The sequence below is a fragment of the Camponotus vicinus genome, unplaced genomic scaffold (genome assembly GCF_025532165.1).
Source record: "Camponotus vicinus isolate PSW18456_S1 unplaced genomic scaffold, iyCamVici1.0 SCAF_3, whole genome shotgun sequence".
In the NCBI taxonomy this organism is placed as follows: Eukaryota; Metazoa; Arthropoda; class Insecta; order Hymenoptera; family Formicidae; genus Camponotus; species Camponotus vicinus.
This window is the reverse complement of record NW_028141967.1, coordinates 817,981-835,981: the sequence shown is the minus strand read 5'-3', so window position 1 is coordinate 835,981 and position 18,001 is coordinate 817,981. Positions and strand designations below refer to the sequence as shown.

Below are 18,001 nucleotides of genomic sequence, written 5' to 3'. Positions count from 1 at the left end.
GTTGCGGGTCGGTTACGGTTGAAATTGACCAATCAGAACAAAGCAATTTGTCGGCCGGCTACTCTGATTGGTCAATTCCAACCGCAAGCCGTACTGTGATTATGGCTTTATACCGCCAATCAGAGCAAAAGGAACTAAAATTTCCTTGTCCTGATTGGTCAAATTTCAATCTTCGCTTCAATCTCAATCTTCGATGCGAGTGTCTCATCTATGTCAAGTCTATGATTGATGCCGCGCATGCGCAATGAGAAACCCGGCTGGATTTGCAACGCTACCCCTGGGATTTTATTACACTTTATAATTACATCGTATTTCATCGTCATATCAACTATAGTACTCGAGTACTGTATTCATGATTGCATGTAGTGGGCTCCAACAAAAATAAAAGAAGCAGGCATCTGTAAGACAATGGCAGAAGAAAAGAACGGCAGGTAACGTCCTGGGTGTCATTGTCTATATATATACATATATATTTGTATAGTTTGTTTCATCAGATTTATAAAAAAAATATATTTATTTTATATTTAAAAAATTTTTAGATTTAAATTTTTTAAACCCCCCCATCTGAATTTTAAAATCTAACTTTTATTATTTACATTTTATTTTATATTTTTTATACATTGATTCAATTATTAATATTCTTGCATTCGTAGATTTTTAATTTGTTGAACTGCCAATATTTAAAATAGACATTTTATATTCACATACAAATCTTCCTCTTGTGAATTCTTAAATTAAAAAGATTTTTATGTTTTTGAATTGTTTATCAACAATTAAACCAGAATAATGAAACATAACCTTAATTTATGTTTGATACATCAACAGATATAATAACAGATGCATGATTATAGAATATTATATATATATATCATATGTATCATATATATGTGTCAAACATAAATTAAGGTTATGTTTCATTATTCTGATTTAATTGTTGATAAACAATTCAAAAACATAAAAATCCGAGAAATAAAAATTTTTTAATTCAAGAATTCACAAGGGGAAGATTTCTATGTAAATATAATATGGTCTATTTTCAATATTGTCAATTCAATAAACTAAAAATCTAAGAATGCAAGAATATTAATAATTGAACCAATGTGTAAAAAAATCTAAAATAAAATGTAAATAATAAAAGATAGATTTTAAAATTCAGATTGGGGGGTTTAAAAAATTTTAAAAATGTAAATAAATATATATACTTTTTTTAAATCTGATAAAATGAACTATACAAATAATTTTGTAAAAAATTAATGTTATTGTAAGCTATTATTAAAATTATAATAAATTAGTAATTAAAGATATGTATATAATTTAGTCCAAGTGATAAGCTTGAACCAACAGAAGCAACTGAAGATAAGGTAAAATTAAAGCTTGATGATAAGAACAAATATAAGTCTAAACAAGATGAACCAGCAGAAAGACTCGTTGGACAAAGCAGCAACAATGAAAATGGAAATTGTTACTGGTAATTATTTGTAAATCTTATTAGTAATATGTTATGCGCCTTTCTTCTTTGTAATATTTTGTGATTCATTATGGACATTTTGCAGCAACAAGGAAAGAAATTTAAATATTGTAGAGCTACTTTGTGCTAGTTGTTCTCGTTGGTTTCATGAATCTTGTATCGGATATCAATTGGGCAAACTTGTACCTTTTATGATGAACTATATATTCATGTGTAAGAACTGTTCACCAACTGGCTTAGAAAGCTTTAAGAAAAATCAGGCGCGTGAGTATTAACCACAATATATATATATATATATATATATATATATATATATATATATATATATATATATATATATATGAAGTAAGATATTTTCTAATAAGATATTTTTTAATTAATTAATCATACTGCTTCTATTTGATGTTCCAGCATTTCCTCAGATGTGTATAACAGCAATTGCAAACCTGCTGCAGATGTATCAAAAGGAGAATGAGCAGAGGATTCTCTTTCACAAGGACAAAGATATCATACCATTTATTGATTGTCATTGGGAAAGCATGACTACAATGCCTCGCAGAGTGACCCAATCCTGGCATGCTACGGTATTTAATAAACCTTTTTTCTTACTACAATTGCATTAGACCTAATAAGTAATATAAGTATAAGACATGAACTAGTATTATATTAGTATTTTTAAATTTTGATTCTACAATAATTATCTTATCTTTGACAAACATTTGATTTGCTAGATCCACAGAGCATTGCTTAAAGATGTCGGAACGCTATTTACGATGGACGAGAGTACATCTGAAGGTCAACTCTTTGGTCTGGCAAGTCCTGAACTTACATCAATTAAACCAAATTATGAAGCCATGATTAAAAATGGTCACTTGCGAGCGACAGAAATGGGTTTACAGCATGTTGGTATGTATCTACTACTTTCTTATTGTTAATTTCATATTAATTGTATAATTGTATAATTTTAATTTTAATTGTATAATTTTATATTTATATTTATATAATTTTATATTAATTGTATAACAAAGTTTCAATTTAAACTTAATAAGTTAATAATATATTTTTTTTAATAATATAAATTAAAAATTTATGAAAAAACGCATTTATCAAAATTTTTGCTAAAAACGATCTATTCTCTCTTAAATTCAAGATATAGAAAAAGAGAAGTTTTTGAAGTTTAGTTTTGTATATCTTTCTATATCTGTCTATATCTTTCAATCTATGAATATTTAGACTTTATTTCCGTTATAGTTATTTTATATTTATGTTATATATACATATATATGTATGTATTTCAATATTTATAAAATATAAATGAATGAAGACAATATATACAAAACAAATATTTATACAAAATATGCAAAGTCTATCCTAGAAAAAAAAAAACGAATATATGTAATTTGTTAAATTTTCTTTGTTTCTTTTGCAAATCTTCAGAGTAAATTTTAATCATAACTAAATGTATATAGATCTGCTATTCTTTATCTTATCACAGAGATGTAATCGCGCGCATCAGCTCGCTATCAAAAAGCTACTCAAGTTTAAATCGCGACAGAGAAATTGAATAGATTTCTAATAAACTTTGCCCTAAGGCATTTCACAAAGTTGTAATGTTATATTTGATATCATTATTCATATCATTTACATATCATTATCTACATATATGTAAGGAATTTATTGTGGCAATTAATTAGTCAATTTAAAAAAAAATAAATTATTGATTAATTATTTATTTACTTTATTAAATTTGAATACATTAAAAAAAAGAAGCGTGATTAAATTTGAAAAGAAAATATTAAGAACGACATTATTGATATCAAAAGTGATGTGATATTGCATTAAAATGGAACGTTTAGTGCCACTTAGTGGAGGATTGCGCGGTCGTAATGCTAAGCGCAAGTTCCCTGGTGAAGCCGCTGGTGCAGGTTCTGGGAAAAAGGGTAGAGGATCCGACATGACTACTCCTAAATTGCCAGCTCATGGTTATCCACTGGAACACCCCTTCAATAAGGATGGCTACAGATATATCTTGGCAGAACCAGATCCTCATGCACCTTTCCGACAAGTAAGATGTACTTTTTTGATATATTAACAATTCTTTTAATAATCTTTATATAAGTCGTATAGAAACAAAGAGGAAATTATAATATAATACAAAAAAGCAATAGAAAAGATAGAAACTAATTTTTTAGACAAAACTTTTAAAAATTAAAAAGATGATTAAAAAGATGATAGGAAATATTTTAATATATCTTTGATATGTTTTAACTTTTTATACATATTCACTTTTTGCTTTTTCTTAAGCTTGAAATATAAATATAATAAAAAAATAGAAACTTTATTCTTTAACTTTTACACATGTATGTATATTTATCTCTAAGATTGAAAATTTTATATAAGCTGTTTTTATGTATTATAAATAAAAGAGAGAGGGTTAAAATTCTAGACTTAAATTATAATAATGTCTTCAAGTAACAGAAGAAAAGTGCTCTTTAAATTTTCCAAAGATTTTAATTTATATATATTAATTTGTATTTAGGAGTTTGACGAGAGTAGCGACTGGGCTGGTAAACCTATACCCGGATGGCTGTACCGCGCTCTTAGCCCGAGTACTGTATTGCTTGCATTACATGATCGCGCGCCGCAGCTCAAAGTTGCTGAAGATAGATTGGCAGTTACTGGGGAAAAAGGATATTGCATGATAAGAGCTACACACAGTGAGAACGCTATCAATTTATGAAGATATACGATAACGTTGTGTCAAGATATTTAACATAATCTTGCAAGAGAAAAATTTTATAACATTTTTTATAATATCCTCTACAAAAATAATTGTAATTATATATTTTTTAAATATAAATTTATATGTCTCAAAGAGAGAGAGAGAGGAGAGGAGAGAGAGGGAGGGAGAGGAGAGAGAGAGAGAGAGAAAGAGATAAGGAGAAATACTTAGATTTTCTGCACTTACATTATTCACACACAATGTTATTCTTTCAGTAGTTTTTTTCTTCCATAAAATATTACTAATAATATAATTTATTTTCAAGTTCTATTCTTTTCATTATGTCATTTTGCACTTTAATCTCGTCCCGTTCTTTTTGTCTCTATATTTCCAATATTTGAAAAATGCTTTTGATTTGTGATAATCTCTATAAATATTTTAATTATATCAATCAATATCTCTTATAGGTGTAAGCAGGGGCACTTGGTATTGGGAAGCCACGATCGAGGAAATGCCAGAAGGATCCGCGACAAGACTTGGATGGGGACAAGAATACGCGAATTTACAAGCTCCACTTGGCTATGATAAGTTTGGTTATTCATGGAGATCAAGGTGTTATATATACTTATGATTACTACATTTAGTACATTTTAAAAAATCTTAAAATGTTTTTTCTTAAATCATAATTCTATTTTTTTTATATTTTTATTTTTGATTTGAAATATTGATAAAACTTGTAGCAATAATTTGTTTTAAAAAATCTATGATTTTTCAATTCAGAAAATGATTTATTATTCTATTACTTTTTAGTATAAGTCTTATATTTTCGGACTTTTTTAAGATAGTATATTTTTCTTAAAGAAAAAATTTCAACATACTTTCATGATTCAATATTTGATAGGAAGGGTACGCGATTTCATGAAAGCCGCGGTAAACATTATAGCAACGGTTATAGCGAGGGTGACACATTGGGTTTCCTCATAGTTCTTCCAAACACACATGATGCATCGCATATTCCAAATACTTATAAAGACAGAGTGAGTATATCATTTAATAGATATTAATAGAAAAAAATTAAATTGAAATTGCTCGAATACTTTTGAAATAATTAAATCGTTATGATACTTTTATTTTCTTTTTCCTTTTTATTATCAAAATGTCTTGCAAATAATTTTTTATAAAATTATTTACGAATTATTTATCCTTTATATTTTCTTATTTTTAAATTAGCCTTTAGTGAAGTTCAAGAGCCACTTATATTATGAGGAGAAAGATCAAGTGCAGGAAGCTTTAAAGGCTCTGCGGTCTTTGGAAGGTAGCAAAATTATATATTACAAAAACGGAATCAATCAAGGTGATGCTTTTATGGATATCAACAAAGGCGCCTATTATCCTGGAATTTCGATCTATAAAAGTGCAACAGTGTCTGTGAATTTCGGACCAAATTTCAAATGTCCTCCAACCGACATTACATTCAGAGGCGTAAGTATAATCATACCTTTTACATTCTATTTTATAATCGATGATATAAGTGGACAGATCATTCAACTCACAATTCTAAATACCTTTCTAGATGATACAATAAAAACTATATGATGAACATAATTTTAATCTTTCTTGTAATATTTATTATTATATAATTGTTACTATTGCTTCTACTAGTCATTTATTTTTTTTTTAATTATATGCCGTGATTTGAACATTTTCAATTGTAAAACTTTTAGCTTTAAGATGACCAATTTTTTTGAAATATATAGACATTTAGATATTATATAGATTATATTACATCTAGTTAAAATATGAAGCATTTTGAAGAAATTAATTTTACAACTATCTCATGAAAATAAGTTTTACATCTATATTATTTATAATTTTTACATTCACCTTATTTTAAATAATATAATTACTAATCTAAAATACTTATCTAATACTAAATTTCGTCATTTAATGAAAATATGGAAGTTTTAAGTATTAATAATATTAATTTAATTCTTGCTTGTTTAAACTATGCCATTATCATAGATGCACGAGAAGGCAGAGGAGGCGATAGCTGAGCAATCAATGGCAGACATGCTTTATCTCACCGAGAACGAAGGCAAACTAAGACTGGATACATTTGTATTGTGACATTAGTGCATCTTTTTATTTTTGTCATTTTTATTGTATTATATTATAAATTTGGTATGCTTCATGCATGTAGAACTTGACGCAACAATATGTGATTTACAAAAAAAATCTTTAATTTTTTTAATTACATATACATACACATACATAATTTTTATATTTATTAAAAATTTTCAATATTTAATACACAATAAGAAAAAAGTTAAAGAAAAAAACACTAAATTATTCATTAATAATATGTAGTTCTCTCTATGTGAGAGAATATGAAATTTAAGTCACAATTTATCATATTGTTGACTGAAATCCTGCAACTAAATAAGTAATTGTAGCAGTGTTATATTCCCAGAAAGATATAATTCATATAATATAGTAAATCCTAAAGATAAAAATATGAATATTTATATACCGAACTATTTTTTTAAATTCTTTATTGTTATATTTCAATTTTATGAATAAAAAACATTTTTATCTTTAGCAATTTTATTTAATGCATAGAAAATATTTTATATGCAAAACATATGTATATATGTATGTGTATATGCTAAAGATCTCATTAAAAAGAAAAAGTAAATAGTACTTATGTATAAATCAAAGTAAAATATGTCTTTATTATTTATATTACATAATACTGCATAATTTATTTTTATACCTAAGTAATCCTTAATTAGTCATTAAATTATTAAATAACATTATTTTCCAAAACCACCTCTGCAAGCAGGACTCGCAGTCACTGTTTTATTGCTTGCTTCCCATTGTTCTGGTGTTTTTGCCTTAAACATTAAACCGCATTAATGTAAAAATTTTATCTAAGCTAGTTGTTGGATATGAAAAAATGGAGCATAATTTATTTTTTAAGCTAGTAAAAAGAATAATTAATCATTATTATCACTTACTACTATTGATAAAGCATGTACGCTTTCTTGTAGTTCCACTTGCAATAATTCATTTATTATTCGATGTCTCTAAATGATTATTTCAATTTTAATTCAGGTTCTTCATAAATTTATAGATAAAAATCAACGTTTTCTATTATTATTTTATTTGCTTCAGAAACATTATTTTTATTTTCATATAAATTGCATGTTATATTTCATAAGCTCATGATTAATCAAATCAGTTTTTAAAATTTGATTGATTTAAAATTAAATGTTTAATTAAAAAACATTATTTCTTCTAATAATTACCTCAATCAATGGCTGGTTGTTAAATCTTTCTGATACAATCACCACTTTGAAATGTGTCTCGGAGTCCTTGGGAACATTATGCATATAAGATTCATTAATGATATTACAGTACAGGGGTCTCAACGCGGTTTCCAATTTTCTCTTGATTGAATTTTCTATTGGTTTCAGCATTGCTTCACTGTTTATATCTTTCCGTTGAAATATGCTATAATCTATGGTTGGTGCTTTCTTTTAATTTACATTCATATGTATGAGTAATATGCATTAGATAAAAAATTTTTATATTATACAGATTCTAAGGAAACGGATGTAAAAGTGAATTGTATACAGTTATGTACTATAGTTGATGTCAAGAAATTTGTATCGATGTAATATAAGAATGATAATTAATTAAGACAAAATCAAATACAATTTTTACAAGTTTTATTAAGTAAATTATGCATTACAATATACAAAAATGAAACTTGTAAAAATAAATTTAGTTAAAGGGAATTTCTCTTAATAAATATTTAATATTAAAGAGAATTTCTCTTAATAAATATATTTCCTTGAGTCTTCCAATATAATAAAATGTATATGCTTTTTATATATAATCACTTTATATACTTCTAATTAATCATTCTACCATATACGTAAAGAAATAATAAATTTGTAATTAAAATGTTTATAACAATAATAAAATAATGAAGGTATAACCCCTGTAAGACATAAGACTTTAGACTTTAATTACTTTAACCTGTACAATGATTATTTAACTTTATTCGCACAAAAAATATGAAAAACAGTTTTAATTGAACTAATACTTACTTTTTCTAAATATCAATTTCCTTAGAAGCCTTGTTTTATACATTTATTCATAATTATTTATATTACTTTCAATGTGACATTTCTCTTCTTTCTCTTTCTCTCTCTCTCTCTCTCTCTCCTTCAAAACATTCAAAGCGCCTCTATGTCCATAAAACATGGACATTGAACTACTTAGCCATGTCCATGAAACTTCTTAATGAGTAACATGCTATGTTCACAAATTGTGGTTCTGTTCCGTGCTATGTGCCCAAAGTGTCGGTAACACGAATTTATTAATAATCAATGTCTATTTTTAGTTGATTAAATGAATAAATTACGCAGAATATGCAGTTTGAGAATTTTCGTTGCGATACATATAAGTATTAGTTACACGTTATTTATAAAAATTATACATTAGCATTTTGCGTTACAATATTTGAACACTCGCGTTACCGACATTTCGTGCACGTAGCACGGAACACAACCCGAAATTGTGTCCATTATGCGTTACCCACTGAAAATATTCGTGGAAATTGGCTTCGTAGTTCATATCCACATTTTTATGTCCACAGATGGCGCGTAGGAATGAGTAATATCGTAATATCTTGAGCGTAACTGTCATGTCAATTGAACGAGAACGAAAAAGATAGCCTTTATTCTTCCCATCTTCCAATTCGAGTGACGGAAACATATTATAAATAACAATATAGCCTGTTTTATGACAGTTTACTGATTTGTCATTTTATTTAATTCGTCAACAAGGAGCGGCGCGTTAAAGCCGAGATTTTATTTTTGAGGTTAGGTTTTCATTTCTTCACAACGGGGGCCGAACAATCAGCTATGTCCGTCTCTCAAATGGAAAGTATCCTTTAAATATTTTATTTATACTAAAGTATTTAATAAATATTTCATTCATTTATTTTCATTTTGAAATTCTCGATTTCTTTTATAAAGTGAAGCAAAACTTGTCGATGCATCTTCAAAGGATATTCACATCATGACACATCATAGGAATTGTCAGAAGTTTTCTTCTAACTCCCTTTTAAACAAGAGGTTGCAAATTTTTGTGAACCATTTTCCTTAATAAAATGTAGAAAATTTATTCAATTTGAAGTTTGCGGTAAAGGAGTTAGAGAGAAACTCGAAAAAATGTGAGAAAGAGGAGAAAATGGAGAAGACAAAGGTTAAGAAAGCAATACAGAAAGGTAACATGGAAGGTGCTCGCATCCATGCGGAGAATGCAATTCGACAGAAAAACCAGGCCTTAAATTATCTTAGGATGAGTGCCAGGGTGGATGCAGTGGCTAGCAGAGTACAGACTGCACTCACAACTCGTAAAGTCACTCAGTCTATGGCTGGTGTTGTTAAAGCCATGGATGCGGCAATGAAATCGATGAACTTGGAAAAAATCTCTGGACTTATGGACAAGTTTGAGAGTCAATTTGAAGATCTAGATGTACAAAGTTCATATATGGAAAATGCTATGTCGCAAACTACAACTACCAATGTACCTCAAAATGATGTTGATGCTTTGATGCAGCAAGTTGCGGATGAAGCTGGGTAAGAATATTTATGTACAATATTTATTTGTCAATTTAAGTTTATTTTATGATTATTATGAACAATTGATTATTATGATTACAAAGAAGAATTTTGATTCTTATTTTGATGTATTCTTATCTTGATCCATGATGCACATATAAAAAAATACTATTTGTTTTTAAATAAAAAATATCTAAATTGCTCAGAAAACTTTAATTGACTTTATTTATTTGTAGTCTGGAGTTGAATATGGAATTGCCCTCTGGTCAACTGGGCAGTATCGGTACTTCGACAGCAGTGAGCCAAGAACAAGATGAGTTGACACAGAGATTGGCACGACTCAGAGAGTAATAGCAAAATATTTTATTGTATATATACATGATTAATATATGATTAAAATGTTTTATAAGTTATATAATATATTCCCAATATTACAATAATGTGCATTACGATGTTACATATGTGTAACATATATATTTTTTACATTTCAATATTGGGATAATAAGTTTAAATGAGAAAGTTAAAAGAGAAGGTTCTAAATAACTTACTATACCTTTAGTTTATATGTGGTAACAATATCAAGCTTTAATATAATGTATTCATTAAGAAAATTATAAAGATTGGCTTCTATCTTAAAGATTTGCGCAGAATAACATTTTAAGATATAATTAGTCTTCCGCTTATTTATATTTTTTAAACTTCCTAAGAATTTTAAGTTCTTGAAATATCTCTCATACTTATTTTTATACAAATTAATAAAGTGAATGATTAATTAACTAATTTCTGCTGGGAAATGCAAGAGTTTGTTAAAAAGGGAGAATTTGTTAAATCTTGGTTTAAACTTTTCAATCAGTTAACTAAGTCTTTCATTACAACATAGTTTAATTATCAAATATAATCCTCTAAAATGTGCGTCTACTATAAAGATCAATATATATATATATATATATATATATATATATATATATATATTATAATTTTATTCTACTAAAAACTTAAGAATATGTAGAATACTTGCATAAATGAGATATTAAAGGAAGTCTCGATGTGTGAAGCAAGATGCTAAAATGTTAATGATTGATTTTATGATATTAATTTTATCAGATTGCATCCAAATGTCTCTGTATTAGCTATACATATACGATTTTGCAACAAACGTATGGCTTCTGTAAAAAGTAAACGATATGCTCTCTTAGGATGATATTCTCTCGTAGAATGCTAATTATTTTATTTGCTTCTTATTAGTTATCACTTGGTTATCGCATGAAATTGTTTATCATTAGATGTTCATGAGCAATCATATATATTTTTTAATAGAAATTTCGGCATTGTATTGAAATTTTTTATGTTTCGTTACCTGCAGATTTTTTAATAAACATTTTGGTTTGATTGCAATTTAATCGAACATCTTATATTCATATAATAAAAAACAAAATATCTAATTTTTTTATTATTAAAATAGATAATAAAATTATTCAACAAAAATAACGTAATTTTTATTCATAATTTTTTCAATTTTAAAACTTGAGCGCAATTTTTATGGAAATTACTAAATAATTCTTTGAAAATCGAAATCATCCGTTAATTAATTCTCAATATTTATTAAAATTTTTGAAAACGTATGAAGAACATTATAATCATAAAAAACAAGCAAAAAAAATATAAAATGTTTTTAATTTAAGCAATAAATTTTAATTTTTAAACTGTAATAAACGAATAACTAATGTGATCAGAGTATTTAAAAGTAATTTAATTTATTGATTAATTTCGAAATAAATAATTATTGTATATTTGTAATATACAATAATTATGTAATATTATAAAATGATATAATATAATAAAATCTGTTAATACCTTTTAACAAATCTATTTTTTGCCTTCTTTGTTGCGTAAAAATTTGAATACTTTTTTTAATAATTATATAAATCTGATTTTATTCAAAATTCCGAGTGATGTTCGATAAATTTTATATCGTACAGAAAAAATTATAAATTAAAAATTAATTAAAATTAATTTAGAGCCTCCTTTTCACATATATATTATATATTTCATATTTATATAAATATTTTAAAAATTATACGAGATTGTTGATTAAAATAGAAATAAATATTAATTAATGTTCTTACATCTATTAAAAAAAAGATAATAAATGTAACAATTAAATGTAAATGATTATCTTATATTCCGATTCTATATTTGTAATATGGTCTATAAATTATATTTTTTAATCTGTAAAGTGAAAAGAAAATCTGTAATGTTCACATTAATTCTTTGTTTCGTCGTTACATTATCTATTTATTAAAAAATATTCTTTTACGTTAAAAATTAAACATGCATAACACATATGTGTCTATATTGTCTAGACGAATTGAAGTTCAGAATAGGGCTTTATGATGTATTTAAGAGACTTTATTATATATTACAACACACACACACATATATGAAACTTTGTGATAATGCGCAAAACATTAATGTTAACTTTTCGAATTAAAGTTTAGCCTCATCTGACGACTGCGAGATTAGAGATATTATTAATATTATTAATATAATATAAAATAACTTGGTGTGTACAAGTTATTTTATATATATTTTATATATATATATATATATATATATATATATATATATATATATATATATAGTTACTTTATATATATTTTATATATATATAATTAATAACATTGAAAATAAGACAAGTTTAAAAACATATTCTATTTATAATATAAGGATAAAAATGGAAGTAATATAAACATTGATTTAGAAACATTATCTAAATTATAACTACTTATACACAAAAAAATGATTAGAAATGATTTTCTTCCACTTGTTCATTTATCTAATGATTTAAAACCTTTAGATTTTTAAAATCATATCTAATCTTTTGCTAATGCTTTTATTGCTATTTGGAATGATGTATTATTGTACATTATACACAAAATTCGAAATATTCTGGGAATTTTAAATATCTTCAAATTATCGATAAAATATTAATAGAAAGTAAACATTTGCTGAAGAAAAAATCATTATCAATACTTTTTTTTAATGTTTATGTCAAATTCCACTATAAATAAAACGTGTTTACAATTAAAAAAAAAGCCGTTTTTAGATTCATGTTTACATGAATTTTTTTAATTTATACGGCAAATAGAATATATTTTTAAAGTTTAATCACTTAAGTGTTATCGCTCAATTGCTATGTGAAACACTACTGCCGCGCTGTGTGATTATGTGTACTAGTGTACCAAGAAAGACATAACCTGTGACATAACCTTGCAGACAGAACCGAGAATTTTTAAAAAATCCATAAAAATGCAAAGATGAATCCATTCGACGAAGATGAACATGAAAAAAATAAAAAAAAATGCAATCTGTCTTAACTGATTACACAAATAACGCAAAATCTGTCTCAACTTTCAATTTTGTCGCTGCTACCCTTCTCATGTACAAAAATTACCGCTGTAATAGTTCAGCGACAAAAGTTGTCACGTGATCATTTTTGTCGCTCAAACAATCGGTTTCAGCGACTCGTGAAAAGGCACCTTAAGGCTTATTCCTATTGTAGATTTGGCCTTAATGTAAAAGTTTATTTTTCGTTTTTTAAGCACATAATGAACCAACAAACGTTATAATTAGGCCAACAATCATCTCCAAACGATTCCGCATCGATTGAACCGCTTTTTAAACGAAAATGAGATTTCGCCGGCTAACTTCACGCTGATTTTTGTTTCTTTATTTTACAAAAAAATATAAACCAATAAACGCTGTAATTAGGCCAACAATCACCAACAAACGATTCGCTATAAAAAAAATTTAAAAAATCGAAGTTGGCCGGCTAAGTTCATGGAGCCCTGTCGGACTGGGCCTAAAAAGAACAAACCTACTGTTCTCAACAATTGGTACATAGACGTATATGGTTTGGTACTGATTGGTAATAATAAATAATACAACAATATTTTTGCTAACAATAAATAATACTCAAATTTATATAGAAAAAGAAAGGAAACGTGGAAATGAATGAGAATTTATTGAGACGGATAAAAAATCAGCTAAATGCAAAGTTTTATGTAATGAATGACACGTGGTTGCGAGATTGTGTCAAATACTTTATCAGAGACAAAACTCGTGAAGTATGTCTTGTGTATCATCATCATTTAAAATTATGAATTATACTAAAACTACATGAAATTATGTATTAATAATTGTATAATAATTTTATTTCGAGGTTTATAGAAAAATCAATGAGAAATATTTTATACATGCAAGTTTTTTTTTGTTATAATATTAAATATTTTTAACTTGTAAAGTTGATTGTATACAAAGCTTTGTATTATAAGAAAAATTGAGGAATTTTTGAAATATTTAATAATGGACAAAATTTTAATGAATTAGATTACTTAGAGCTTTAAATAACATTAACAATTATCATTATAGGTAACAGACAGGCATATTTTGGAATTTGTAGAGGGCCAATGGCAATTAAGTGATTTGCGAGAGATCAACAATGAGAATGGATGTTTACCGAGGAACTTGATACAACAAGTGCATACTGTATTAACTGGTACCTATATACTTCAGGTGAATTTTGTGAAACATTTGTTTTGGTGTATATTTCTTCAAATCTATATATAAAGATTATCCGATATAAGCATAGGTGGACAAGATGTATGATATAGCAAATTCCAAATACAAGCAACTTTGTGAAATTCGTAAAATCAATAATGAGAATTTGGTAGTAGCAGAAGAAGAGAAACAAGCTGAATGGGAACCTAAAGCTAGAAGAATGATACAATTGTATCTTACTGATGGAGTACAGGATATTACTGCTATAGAGTATAAACCGCTTAAACAAATGACTGTAAGAATTTTCATTACTGCATTATATTTTTTTCTTTTAAGAGAAATTTTGAATAAATTACTTTTCATCTAAATTATCCAATTAAAATAATAATTGTACAATTGTTTTTGCAGAATATGTTGCTTCCTGGATATAAAGTGATGATAATTGGTCCAATTAATTGTAGACGTGGAATTATTCTCTTGGAAGATGGAAAATATAAGGAAATCGGTGGGGAAGTGGAATCTCTATTAAAATCTAATGCGTTGGAGAATGTCTTGGCTAGAGCTCTGTAAGACTTTGTTGATTTTTGTTGAACTTAAGGTTTCTATAGCTTTTCTAACTCGTTCTTGATATTTATTTTATTTTCTAGTGGAGAACCAGAAAATTCTGATCCATATAATGATAATTCCACAGGGCTATCCAGGCCTGTGAATCAGAATGTTCAAAATGACAATTTTAACAGCAATGATAATTTATTCGATGATGATTTTGAGGAGACTGTCGACTTAGAAGCAGTAACGGCAATCGAACGGCGAAATCAGGAAATAAAAACCATTGAAAATAGCTTTGGAAGTGTGTATAATCAGGAACAAACCGGAGAAACGAAAGAAATTATGGAAGAGTTTTTAGAGGACATAGATTTTGAACCCGTAGAGAATTGGTTGGTATTAAAGTTAACAAAACAGATATTAACTTTTTAATTGAAATTTTATCCAAATAATAATTGCCATCGTTTTAATCGTAAGACTATTCTACAAATCTATTTTAGAATTCACAATTTTATGATATATAACAGATTTTATTGCTTATTAATGTTCTCCAATTTTATATCAAGCGGCATATTTTAGGCCCAATAATTCCCCCATGAGATCTGTATCGCCTTCGCGGATGGAAATTGAAAATTTTAACGAGGAGGATGATATAATGATAGTCGAAGAACCATCAGTCTCAGCACATGATTCTCGTAGCAAACCATCATCTTCCGCAAGTGCTTTTAAGATAAATAAATATGCTTCGGAATTTCGCAATGATTTCGATAATTGCGAAATCATTGTTAACACAGAAAAATCGCGGAGGTTCTCATCTTTATATTTCTTCTCTTTTTTTTATGTTATTTTATGTTAATTTTCGTATTTATTTATTTCATTTTATATACATATTGTTTTAGTAAACAGAATAAAAATCTCTCAAGAGATGAAATCAAAGCATATTTCTCGCCTAAATCGAATTTGGCAACTCATGATACCTCAAAAAAAATTAAAATAAATATGGAAGCTTTGACAAAACAAAACGAAAAATCTATGGTATGTATTTGCAAGATTACATATATATATATATATATATATATATATATTTTTTTTTTTTTTTTTTTTTTACGTGCGCGTATATGTGCTAAGCGACCCATGTGTGCTAAGGATATTAAAGAAGGGGATTCAAGACTATAGAATAAATAGTGCTCATTAAGATAAATAAAAAATGCTTAGTAAATATATATAAAAGAATTAAAACCATGTATAAAAGATATTCTATACATTTCACACATACTTCAAATGTTTCTATCTAGAATTGCAAATTCTTTAAAAAAATCCTAGGTTTATTTGAATTATTTATGTTTTTTGAATTTGCTGATATAAATTTTGTATATCATTTATTAATGAAAAATACTAAATTCTTAAGATATTTATATAAACAAATCAAATTTAAATTGAGAGATACATCGTAACAGAAAAAGGAATCATCTTATTCTATATAATTTAATTTCTAAAGTACATATGTGTAACTCTATTCAAAAGAATAGTAGTAATAATATATTCTATCATTTCTGCAAATTTCATAAAAATCAATGTAATAATTTTCTCTTAATAAGTACTATCTAATTTAAGTACTATTTTTTTAACAATTTATATATTTTTTTTATATTAAAACTGTTTTCTTATTTACTCAATTCTATATTTTTCCCAAAGGCGAGCATTTCGAGCACAACCAAACGAGCAGCAAACACAGAAACGATTAATGTCCTGAGCGACATATTATCCAAGCCTATTATAGGAAAAATACATAAAATAGTGAGAGCTCAAGTGAAGAGTCATTCAGCATTAAAAAAACAGGATAAACATTGGACAGTAACAGCACTGATTGCAGATCACACTTCCAGTATAGAAGTTTGTTTCGATTCTGAAGTAAGTGATACAACAAGAAATTTCTTAGGTTCTGATTTTTTGTGACAACTATATTGAATTTTGATATAAAAATTGAAAAGTCATGCACACAAATTTATGTCTAAAAAAATATAAACATTTAAATGTTTAGATATTTATATATTTAAATATACTTTCAATGAAAATAAACCTTATATATGACAATTAAGATTTATAATATTTATATATAATTTACATATCTCGAAAAAAGAATCTTTCATATATTTTATTAATTTAAAGTATCAAATGTATATGTGTGCAATAATAATTAAATTACATGTAAAAAATAAAATTTATCAACAATCAAAATTCATATAACTTTTCTTGGCAAAATTTTGTGGTTACAAAGAAAAACTAAATATTGTTAGAGAATCAGTGGCATATTTTACAAACGCGAATTACATCTTTGTTTTAGATCCTGGAAAAATATATCGGATTCTCTGTTCAGGAATTTTCGCAAAAGAAAAAGCTTGCCAAGTCAGATCCTCAAGTAAATAACGAATTAAGACTGGTAAGTTTAAGGCTGAATATTTAAATAATAATTGATATTGAGAATGGCATTTTTTAAATTTACCCACTTTTTATAGAAATTGCGCAAGGCGCAACATCAAATTCAAAATCTGGATGCATTGTTGGAACTAGAATTGACTCAGGATAAAATTCCCAAAATTGTTAATATTATGTAATTACCTCGCAATAAAAAGCAAAAAATTGTATTTTTGTGTATTTGTATAACAGAAAGTATTGTACATATTTCAAGAATTTAAAATTATAGATAATATTTTTTTATAATTTATAATGTCATTTTTAATAAAATAATTGGCAAAATGCATGTATGAACATTTTCTTTTAATATTATAAATTTGCCATTTTCTAAACACAAATTTAAAATGAAAATTTATTGAAATTATTTTCTCTATTATCGCCGTATTGCAATTTTAAGATAAAATTATTATAGCAGAAAACGATATATTAACAAAAAAAATCTTGTATTCATGTTGAAGGTTAATTCAACAATTCAATTTAAAGAGAAATACTCAATAAAATTATAGAGCTTTACATATCTAATATTCATTGCAAGAATAAAAGAATAATAAAAGATTGTAATCGCTCATATATGTATATAAAAAAGAACAAATT

General features: G+C 26.4%; 4 protein-coding genes across 8 annotated transcripts; 3 read left to right on the top strand and 1 right to left on the bottom strand.

Annotated features, from left to right (window-relative positions):
* Nucleotides 1–258: 258 nt before the first annotated feature.
* On the top strand, nt 259–6,800 carry Ash2 (set1/Ash2 histone methyltransferase complex subunit ASH2). 2 transcript variants are annotated; one of them, XM_083095244.1, is made up of 11 exons: nt 259–431; nt 1,319–1,468; nt 1,554–1,732; nt 1,880–2,052; nt 2,200–2,374; nt 3,325–3,533; nt 4,008–4,185; nt 4,658–4,802; nt 5,092–5,227; nt 5,421–5,672; nt 6,213–6,800. In XM_083095244.1, the coding sequence occupies exons 1-11, from the start codon at nt 409–411 to the stop codon at nt 6,315–6,317; spliced, it is 1,725 nt and encodes a 574-aa protein (XP_082951370.1). In that variant the 5' UTR covers nt 259–408; the 3' UTR covers nt 6,318–6,800. The 2 variants fall into 2 exon arrangements, with proteins under 2 accessions (XP_082951370.1, XP_082951371.1); XM_083095245.1 differs by lacking the exon at nt 259–431 and adding an exon at nt 910–1,014 and having other exon boundaries at nt 6,213–6,799.
* Nucleotides 6,801–6,898: 98 nt separating this feature from the next.
* LOC145969271 (bolA-like protein DDB_G0274169) lies at nt 6,899–8,425 on the bottom strand. Its single transcript, XM_083095247.1, has 4 exons — nt 8,306–8,425; nt 7,499–7,710; nt 7,208–7,276; nt 6,899–7,084 (listed from the first exon to the last, which is right to left on the bottom strand). Exons 1-4 carry the CDS (start codon nt 8,346–8,348, stop codon nt 7,004–7,006), a joined length of 405 nt encoding a protein of 134 aa, XP_082951373.1. The 5' UTR covers nt 8,349–8,425; the 3' UTR covers nt 6,899–7,003.
* A 447-nt stretch (nt 8,426–8,872) lies between these two features.
* Chmp1 (charged multivesicular body protein 1) lies at nt 8,873–10,229 on the top strand. Its single transcript, XM_083095243.1, has 3 exons — nt 8,873–9,146; nt 9,379–9,844; nt 10,063–10,229. Exons 1-3 carry the CDS (start codon nt 9,125–9,127, stop codon nt 10,175–10,177), a joined length of 603 nt encoding a protein of 200 aa, XP_082951369.1. The 5' UTR covers nt 8,873–9,124; the 3' UTR covers nt 10,178–10,229.
* A 3,146-nt stretch (nt 10,230–13,375) lies between these two features.
* LOC145969267 (uncharacterized) lies at nt 13,376–17,577 on the top strand. Of its 4 annotated transcripts, none has more exons than XM_083095235.1 (11): nt 13,376–13,744; nt 13,816–13,953; nt 14,258–14,401; nt 14,478–14,681; nt 14,795–14,952; nt 15,034–15,324; nt 15,512–15,739; nt 15,832–15,967; nt 16,628–16,843; nt 17,277–17,372; nt 17,449–17,577. In XM_083095235.1, the coding sequence occupies exons 1-11, from the start codon at nt 13,667–13,669 to the stop codon at nt 17,545–17,547; spliced, it is 1,788 nt and encodes a 595-aa protein (XP_082951361.1). In that variant the 5' UTR covers nt 13,376–13,666; the 3' UTR covers nt 17,548–17,577. The 4 variants fall into 4 exon arrangements, with proteins under 4 accessions (XP_082951361.1, XP_082951364.1, XP_082951362.1 ...); XM_083095238.1 differs by having other exon boundaries at nt 13,377–13,722; XM_083095236.1 differs by having other exon boundaries at nt 13,377–13,739.
* Nucleotides 17,578–18,001: the final 424 nt, after the last annotated feature.

Coding starts and splice junctions, on each gene's coding strand:
- Chmp1 (XM_083095243.1), top strand. CDS start 9,125: ATGTCCGTCTCTCAAATGGAAA. Junction 9,147..9,378: donor GTCCGTCTCTCAAATGGAAA/GTATCCTTTAAA, acceptor AATAAAATGTAG/AAAATTTATTCAATTTGAAG. Junction 9,845..10,062: donor CAAGTTGCGGATGAAGCTGG/GTAAGAATATTT, acceptor ATTTATTTGTAG/TCTGGAGTTGAATATGGAAT.
- LOC145969271 (XM_083095247.1), bottom strand. CDS start 8,348: ATGTATAAAACAAGGCTTCTAAGGAAATTGATATTTAGAAAAA. Junction 7,711..8,305: donor GAAATTGATATTTAGAAAAA/GTAAGTATTAGT, acceptor CACCAACCATAG/ATTATAGCATATTTCAACGG. Junction 7,277..7,498: donor ACAACCAGCCATTGATTGAG/GTAATTATTAGA, acceptor ATAATCATTTAG/AGACATCGAATAATAAATGA.
- LOC145969267 (XM_083095235.1), top strand. CDS start 13,667: ATGGAGCCCTGTCGGACTGGGCCTAAAAAGAACAAACCTACTGTTCTC. Junction 13,745..13,815: donor ACATAGACGTATATGGTTTG/GTACTGATTGGT, acceptor AAATTTATATAG/AAAAAGAAAGGAAACGTGGA. Junction 14,402..14,477: donor CTGGTACCTATATACTTCAG/GTGAATTTTGTG, acceptor ATATAAGCATAG/GTGGACAAGATGTATGATAT.
- Ash2 (XM_083095244.1), top strand. CDS start 409: ATGGCAGAAGAAAAGAACGGCAG. Junction 1,733..1,879: donor CTTTAAGAAAAATCAGGCGC/GTGAGTATTAAC, acceptor TTGATGTTCCAG/CATTTCCTCAGATGTGTATA. Junction 2,375..3,324: donor AATGGGTTTACAGCATGTTG/GTATGTATCTAC, acceptor TGGAACGTTTAG/TGCCACTTAGTGGAGGATTG.